This window comes from Silurus aristotelis, assembly GCF_946808225.1.
Source record: "Silurus aristotelis genome assembly, chromosome: 24".
NCBI lineage: Eukaryota > Metazoa > Chordata > Actinopteri > Siluriformes > Siluridae > Silurus > Silurus aristotelis.
In genome coordinates this window covers 10,709,529-10,718,831 of record NC_139597.1, presented here as the reverse complement: position 1 = coordinate 10,718,831, position 9,303 = coordinate 10,709,529, and the positions used below count along the sequence as shown (strand labels likewise).

The window sequence follows — 9,303 nt, the reverse complement described above, 5'->3', positions numbered from 1 at the left end:
CATGTTAACTTTACTGCTGATATCAGGGTTGACGTTGAGAAATCCTTTGCCCTTTATTTGTGAGCCTATTAGGAGATGCGACAGTGGGTGAAATGGGTGGTTTGGGTTGCAGTTGGGTGTTAATAAGCCTTTTTCATGCAAATGCATGAGGTCTAAATAGCATATGGGAAGCCCTTTAGATTGGGTTAATTAGTCTATGTTTTTTTTTATTTAATCTTAAATGCTGAATAGACTAAACATTTTAGGCCAAAAGACACATGACAATTTCGAAAAACTTCCTTAAATCTGTATAACACAAGTAAGATTTCTAATAAAGCTTTACAATAACTAGCCAACACATAGAATCTCCTGTTCTGAAGGCACATGCATAGGCACGATCTACAGTATAGTACAAACTCCCATTTTGACATATGTTCCAGTTCTCTCACTGAGTATCTCTCACTGAGTGTGACATTAAGGGAGATGGGGACTTGCACACATACATTATGTATGCACAGACTGCAACAGTTGCAACACCCTGTATGCAAGCAAAATATGTATGCAAACAAAAAATGGTAAACTATACAAAACTAAATCAAAACCAGATTGTTAATCAGACAGTAAAACTGTATGACTGAGACTTGTGAAGCTCTCTTAGGAGTAACGGTTATTTACAGTGTATGTGTGATTGTGAAAGGGTATACTCAATCAAAAGTCGAGTGAACACTTAATGTGTGGCCTACACATTTTTAGAAAGCTAAGAATCTTGAATAGATCTTGAATAGAGGAGTCTGTGTTATTGCCTAATGTGGGAATTGTTAAGTTGCTACGGATATTAGGAGATAAGAATGCAAACAAGCTAAGTTTGCACAAGAACACTGGGCTTTTATCAAGAAAAGCCTGACTAGCAGTTCCAGATGATCATGATTCCAGAATCACATTTTATTAATGTGCTCATACAAAGGTCAGAAAAGACAATAGACGCTAAATGCCATCAACAGCTACAGCCCTAATAAGCCTCATTTAGAGCAATCTCTCGGCAAAAAAGTTGTACTTCACCACTCAGGAGCTATATGCTGACTCTCAGTACTCAGCAACAGCCAGAAATTACAGATTGAATAAAATACTGCATACATACTAGCACCATGGATAGTGACTTGCCGTCCTTTTATCATGGAATCTCACAACAATAAAATGGTAATTGGGTTGCCATGACTACAAACATACAATTCAATAATATACTGAAAAAATCACAGCCAGGTGATATATTTATTGTGCAATAACCACTGCCATACATCTCTTTAATGAATCACAGTGGGCCTGAGTTTTTGTGGAGCTTTGGAAGGCATTTGGAAAAGCCAAAGGATGTGCTAATTTACAACCAGTAAGGACAAACATAAACATTAAAAGCAAGGCAGTGGGACAATAAACGGTTATAGCATCAAACCAATGATGTAATATGCATTCCATATGTCCTGGATGATTGCTGCAGGTTTTTTGTTTTTAAACAAAAAAGGGCTAAGGCCTCAGACTGTGTATTGATTTTTGTGGCCACAGTCACAGTGAAGTAGAATTTTTCAGTCTCTCCCATGTCCTCAATTCTTAAACAGCTGATATATAATATATATATATATATATATATATATATATACATACATACATACATACATATACACACACACACACACACACACACACACACACACACACACACACACACACACACACACACACACACACACACACACACATATATATATATATATATATATATATGTATATACACATTATAGTTAATTCATTACAATAAATTGGTGATCAGGCATTACAAAAAATTATCAAGCAAATCAGTCTCTCCCATGTCCTCAGAACCTTGTCCAAACATGTCTAAAGATGGTTTTACTATGTCACACATTCGAAAATATTTTAGCAATAATTTTAACTTTATAATTGATGTAGATGTCTCACACCTTGCCCTGACAACCTCTAGGCTTAGATCACAGATTGGCACAATTGCCTTTTCCATCTTATAACCAGCCAACACAAGTAACTCCATGTCCTAATTAAATAATTACTGTCATTCAGCTTCCAACTGTCAAATTGTAAGTGGTAATGTAGTAATGTTATTCAGTCCAGGTGCTGAATAGCTTTTGTCAGCTTTTCCTGTTATAAAATTCATTAATAATAAAAATATATCAGTGTGCATTCTTTACATCCTACAGTTTACAGAGTCATGCATTATGAAAAGTATTGATTGAAATTCAAAGGTTAAGATTTGAAGTATTTTTTTCTCTTCTGTTTAGTCTGTTCAAAGGTAGTCAATGGGTTTTCCATTTATTATCAGCCATTTAAACCACAGACCACCGTCCTAAATTCACTTAGATTCAAACAATTAGTACATAAATCAGTATAGGCATGGACCAGATTGCATTATTGTATGACCATCAGATCAAGAACATAAAGACACATTATTAAGATTATTTTATTATCAAAATAGACATATTCATTTTAACAACATTGTTCTGTGGTATTTACCAATTCAGAAGAACCGCTTGCAGCTCTTCACTGGTGCCATAACATTGTTTTCATTATAGTATACAACACTATAGCATGATATTATGGGAGAAAACATTTGATTATCTTCATTAGTCTTAACTATCAAAAAGGTGTATGAAGATCAGCCTGTTTCTGATCTATTTGTTGAATGTATGAACACTGGCTTTTTTGTAGTAACTTTGTTCAGTGGTATCCTTCAATTAATTGAGGAATGATTTGTCCATATTAGGGTCAATCTGAATTTCTTTAATCTCTTAGGAACTGGGATGTTGAAATCTATATCCTATGGACTTACCTTGAAGCCTATACTTTTTTACATATTCCAGTCTTACACATACTTAGACTAATTGTACATAATCGCATTTTTTATTTTAACCCCGGAAAATATATATTTATCTATTAATATGATATTTAGAAAATAACAGTGTAATTAAATCTTTCAACAACCTAAAAGGTAAAGTTTGAAGTAGTTTTGTTACCATAATTCGTGCTAAAACAAAAATAGGAAGTAACCTAGAAAAAATATACAGTAATCCCCCACTTTACCGCAGTTTGAATCTCGGGCCCCCAGTTTATCCCAGAATTGCATTTGCCACATAACTAATTTGTTTAGCTGATTTTTTCGATCTCTCGCAGATAGCGCGATAGACCAAAAATGTTTGAATTTGAAATGTTTTATGTTGAAATAATAAAATTTATTAATAAAAATATCATAATTAATTGCAAAATGAAGTAAAATGGTAATACAGTACAGTACAGTATAAATAAAATTGCATTTTTGGGGTGGCGTCCAGAGGTGGTTTTGGAACATAATCACCGCAGTAAACAGGGGGTTACTGTATATCAAATGTTTAAATTTGCAGTTTGAAGTTCCATACAGATTCATTTAGCCAGATTGGGATTAATGGACATAAAATTTATTTACTTAAGTCATTTTCATGAGCGTACCAGCCGCTCTATGTTTTGAAGACTCCATCGTTCACTGCCCAGTTTTGCCGCTATTTTATGACCTGCTAAAGCAGTTCTGTCCATCACACATGCAGAATTTCAGTATGGCAAAGGTGCTAGCTGTTATTTTCTGCAGTCATGTATTTAAGTGCAGCGAATCCATAGCGGCGGGACATGTTTTGCTGAAACTCCTCTTTAAGGGTCTTGAGGCAAACGCGGTACTGCTCATTTGAGCGAAACTTGGTGATGTCAAAGCTAGGCGCATGAGGCATGTGGATCATATAGGCATTGGGTAGAACCACAAACTCGTACTCCTGCAAACATAAACACAACAAACATATTTAACAATAAAATATGTTTAAAGACACTATGCTGTCACACAACGTTAATATATTCTGTATATGTCATGGAAAAAGGAATATTTTTTATTGTAGACAGCCAGTTTGCTTAGTTCATGAGAGTGAATTTAAGGACGTACATTGGATTTAAAATAGAGTAAAAAACTGATGTGAAATGATGGATGATTGATTCATATGTTATCTTAATTTCTTATTTTTTTATTTTTTTAAACACAGGCAGTTAAAGTTAGAAATCAAATCAACTGAAATTACATTTTTTTTTAAGTTTAATTAAAAATATTAAGTTAATAGTTAAATAAATTAGAAATTAAAGCAAGTGGTATTGTAGTTATTGATCCCTATATATGATAATAATAATAATAATAATAATAATAATAATAATAATAATAATAATAATAATAATAATAATGCCTATTCATTGGAAAAGCATTAAAACACTTTTTTTTTCTTAATCTATATCACTTAATTAACCCACATGCGTTCTTAATAATGTAATTCTTTTAGTGGAGAAGCCTATTTTTTGGTCATTCATTTTATGTGGGCTTTATATACAGGTAAATGAAATAATGGGTTTATTAATATTTAATATCTTTTAAGTACAATATTAAATGTGGTTGAAAAAAAGTATAAGATCTTTTAAATCATTAAATGCAGCTCATTAATCTGCTTACCTGTGCATCGAGCTCCATTATGTGAGCTACTTTGTTCCAACCGAATCCCACAAATCTGCGGTCATATTCTGGACTTTCCCTCCTAACCATCACATACGGCTCGAAGTCGGCTTCCCACTGCACTCTGTATGGCGTCGTGGCTGTCCGCCATTTTGCAAAGTTGGTTGGAGCGTGTCCTTTTGTCCATACGTGATATCTGAAGTGTTAAAAGACATTACAACAGACTTGATAAAAAACTGACTTGAGACAGAATTGACCTTTTAAGAAGAGATTAAAAATCACACTTCTGTACACATAAGAGATGATATTCTGAGCCTTCAAGGACTTGCCCTAGATATAAAACTATAGATGGCTACAAAATACATTATGCATCCACCATGTTATTCTTAGTTCAGAAAACAGGGCACAAACAGTATAGACTATTTGCACAGTCTTGGGATAAGCATGGAGAGTAATTAAAAGTAATAAATCTATAGTCCATTAGTGACTTATTGACTCAACTAATATTTTAACATTGTGACATACAAGTGTCATATTTTATGTTTTTAATACATTCTGCCAGACCTGTTGCTGAGACAATATTCATCAAGAGACTTATTCATAGTTAGTTAATATAGAAACTGCAGAGCTCATCTATGTGTATATTTGTCTGGGAGTTATATATATGCAGAACAGTGTTTAAAGAAAAAAGTAGCACTATGTGTCATGTACATCACATGCTGACCTTGAAGAGAAATACATTTTTCATTGGCTTAGGCTGGATTCAGTGTTAATTCCAGGGCCTCTGTCTGATTGATTGTTGAAACCACAATATATAGCCATTAAATGCTTTAGGCTGTAAATACACGGAAAAAACTATTTAATCACATTATTTACCCACTGAAGATAAGATGTTATACTGTGTCTTATGCATAGTATAAGGGACGGACAGTAACAAAGTAAATCTAATTTGTTACTGTATTTAAGAATTGTTTTTCGCGTATATGTACTTTACTCAAGTATTTCCGTTTGGGGAGATTTTACTTTACCTTCATTACATTTCAAAGTCAAATATCACACTTTTTTTTCTCAACTACATTTTGTGAAATCAGGTGTTCCTTTTTATTTATAAGTGGCTAAAAAAAAGTTTTAAACTTGTTTTGATTGCTGCTCGGCAGTGGCTGATTGGGGGGCTGAATGGGGGGGGGGGGGTCCACACAAAAAAAACCCCCCACAGATTTTTACTTTCGGTAATGGCAGCCTTGTGTTAACCATGGACAATAAACTAATCTTTTATATAACACTGTTAAACTGGCATGCCTCTGTTGATTTTAGATATCAGAATATTATAGCCATATCTATTAACAAAGGAATAGGTGCTTCGTCAGTACATTGTCATTAGCAACCCTAGTGGAACTGCAATCATGGCAGGTCTACCTGTAAGCTCCATTAAACCTCTACAATAGATAAAAAATGATCTATTGCTAATGTATGACTTGTTTGCAACCTTTACATGTTCTCCAAAGCCACCGCAATGCTTTCCCCACTGGATTCCTTTAGCTGCCTGCATCAAATTTAGAACATTGATGCTTGCCTGGTAAGTGAAAAGTAGGCCAACACCTATCTACCTCTGAGTGCTTATCACACCCTGCACAGGATCTCACTCCTGACCCTCTAGCACTGCTTCTGTGGACTCACCATCACTCAGCATACATGACAGGCATGCATCTTTGTTATTTTCTGTTCTGGCACCTAGGTGGTGAAATTAAATTCCCCTACTCGTCAAAACAGCTGAGTCACTGGCTGTCTTCAAATGACAACTAAAGACCTACCTCTTTATGAAGCATTTTAAATATACTATATTAACCTCTCTAACATGAATTTTGGACCTAGTGAACAAAAAGGACATATTTATAGACCTCAGAGTACTTCTGTAGGTCACTTTAGATAAGGGTATCTGCCAAATGCCATAAATGTGAATGTTATTTAAGGTGCGCTGGCACCACAGCAGATGAATGCTTGGTCAGTTTATCTTTTAAATTGTGGAACATTTTTTAAAATAGAAAAGCACTTTAAGAATTAAACATTAACTAAAATAAATAAAACATGTACAGATGGGTTTTGCCCATATTTTTCTGTTGTTTTTTTCTTCTTTGTCAAAGGAGTAATGCAATATTTGGCAGAGTGAATTATAAAAAACTTTTATGAGATCCATTAAGAACAGCAAATACAGCGAAACCCAATTAGAGTCTCATTCTTAATTCTGCTCGCATGCACTTGGCATGCATCCATAATCTGACACTACACTAGCTCACAGTCACATCTTACATGGTCCAATTCACAGCCCAGTAAAACAAAGGATTTATTTTTAATGCCAGCATAATACTGTGTACCTGATTATAGAAATTAATTAATTTAGTTTAAAATATTTTCAGATGGCCAAAGTAATACACTTGTCTGCCTTTTTTTTTTTGTCATTTCACTGCTTTTTTCCCTTTTAGTAGGCTAGTCTATGCAACCCCTAGCATATTCTGATTTTATGGCCGGTCCTGTTTCTACTTGCAACAGCAAACAATGAATACAGAATTCTTCACACCTTTTCAAGCTTTACAATTTTTGCTGCTGTGTTGCTATTGCAAAAAATGCATGTGCTGGATCAAGTGCTATTTTATAAAACTACCAAAAGCTAACAATGAAAGCCTTAGAAAATTCCTTAGCTGTTAAAGTAATAATTATGTGTGTTTATTACTAGGATTGTTTAGACAGCACTTTATTAGCAATATACTATTATACTATTAGTTGTTTATATGAGTTTTACCTATTTTCCCAGTTATACACTATAAGGGTTGTGGACACCTGACCATCACACCCATATGTGGCTCTTCCCCAAACCAGCAAACAATTGTATAGAATGTTATTGTATACATTAACATTGAGATTTCCTTTCACACACTGAATCTGTTCCAGCATGGAAATTCTTCTGTAAAAAAAAAGTGAGGACCATAAAGACATACTGTAATTTACCAAGGCTTGTGTGGAAGAACTAAAATGTTCTTCACAGAGCACACTGGACACCTTTGGAATAAACTGAAGTGCAAACTGGGTCAGAGTCCTTAATGCCTAAAATAAGCAAATTCACACAAAATCTGTGTTTGCAAAATCTATTGGAAAACATTCCAGCAAAGGGAGGTTACATTTGGTATCGGTTGTTAAAAAAACATATACAGTACTGGAGTGATGATGCTCAAAAACGTTTTTCCATAGTGTGTATATTGTAATACTTTCTCTCTTTTTATTGATTTTTGGTGAATGTACTGTTGCTTTAAAACCTTATTAGCATCATCAATAAAAATATCGTAAAAGCTGCCAACTAAGAATGCATTTTCTCTCATTTGATTAAAGGCAGGTGCTTTAAGACTGTAAGGGCAGATGTCTTTAACAACATTAAAAAAACCTCATCTCAGCCAACGTATGCAATAAAACCAGGCAATTTTGTAGACATAACCAGGCATTTTTTGTAATCTGTATAGACTATACCAAAACTATCATAAGGCACTTGCATAAGATGAATCTGTAAAACCTTTTTTGAACTTGATTTAGGCTGTCAATTTTGAATATCACGCAAAAAAAGACACAATTTTTTTCATTTTCTTTCTTGAACAAGGACTAAACCTTTTTTACCTAAAAGTGAAGAGCGTGCCCATGTCCAACTGGGACAGAAGCTCAGCCTTGGATTTGGGGAAGGACAGCCGGTAACGCAGCGTTTCAAATGCAGGCACCACCAGAGCCTTTTTAGTGTGTGCCATGTCCAACTGTACAACAGATTTCCTGCAAGACAAACATGTTACCTGGCTTAGACTCTATAAAGCTCACAAATGAGTCCAATTCATATCATCTGTATGTCTATAATATTACATTTATGCAATGCATTTATTAATGTACACACTCCTAAGCCTGCTATCCACATCATCGTTTTATTTGTTAGGTTCTGAGTCCAGTGATCCAAAGAACTTTAGGTTTGATCTAGCTCATATCACACATATACTTTAATAAGGTGAGTGTAAATCTGGATCATATTGAACATGAATATGGATAGAGTTTTAAGGATAGTACGTTGAAGATTTGGAGCGTATCTTACCTGAGGTATTCGTAAAGTCCATACATTGGCAGGAAGTCAATGTCAGACAGGAACATGTAGGGTGTGTTGACTTGTTTCATGGCAACGTTGCGCAGCAGGTTGACTGGGTAGAACTGGCCCTCTTTGTAGACGATATGGTATCCCACGTTGCTCCTGCTCATGAGCACCTCAGAACCCTGAGCATAGCGCAGAAACTGCTGTGCCTCAGCATCAGACAGGTAGAGAGCCAGACTGATGGGTCCTTCCCAGTGTTTACAGATGGCCTCCAGCATCTGCAGCCTGAGGCATGCAAACAGCAAAAGAAAACACTTGTGTTAATGATCTACTCTGCCAAAGGGGGTTACTTTTTAAGATACAGATAAGTTACTCTGCAAACTTTTAGTTGGCTTCTGCTTTCCTAAAATAAAACAACTGTTTTAACAATAAACTCTTTAAAAAGTATTAAGACAGTATATATGAACAATAAGGGTCCATTTTATTGAATGGCATTAGGTTTGGAGGACTAAAAAGTCAATTAAGTATTAAAGCCGCATATTTTCTAATGGCATATTTTAAAAAATTAAAAAAACTTACTATGACCTACTATGAATGTAGGAAGGACATTACTCATCACACATTCCAGTGTCCATGAAATTAGCTATCACTCTCTAGTGTTCTGTATTGTTTAAAGATT

At 34.8% G+C, this 9,303-nt stretch overlaps 1 protein-coding gene across 1 annotated transcript in view; it reads right to left on the bottom strand.

Annotated features, from left to right (window-relative positions):
• Positions 1-2,447: 2,447 nt before the first annotated feature.
• LOC310719075 (xylosyl- and glucuronyltransferase LARGE1-like) overlaps positions 2,448-9,303 on the bottom strand; it is a 50,126-nt gene continuing 43,270 nt past the window's right edge. Inside the window, exons 12-15 of the mRNA XM_083528396.1 lie at positions 8,631-8,909; positions 8,174-8,320; positions 4,514-4,709; positions 2,448-3,797 (exon numbers count right to left, since the gene is read on the bottom strand). Of these exons, the coding sequence (XP_083384522.1) occupies positions 3,600-3,797; positions 4,514-4,709; positions 8,174-8,320; positions 8,631-8,909 (820 nt within the window). The 3' untranslated portion in view covers positions 2,448-3,599. The remainder of the gene's footprint in view (positions 3,798-4,513; positions 4,710-8,173; positions 8,321-8,630; positions 8,910-9,303) is intronic.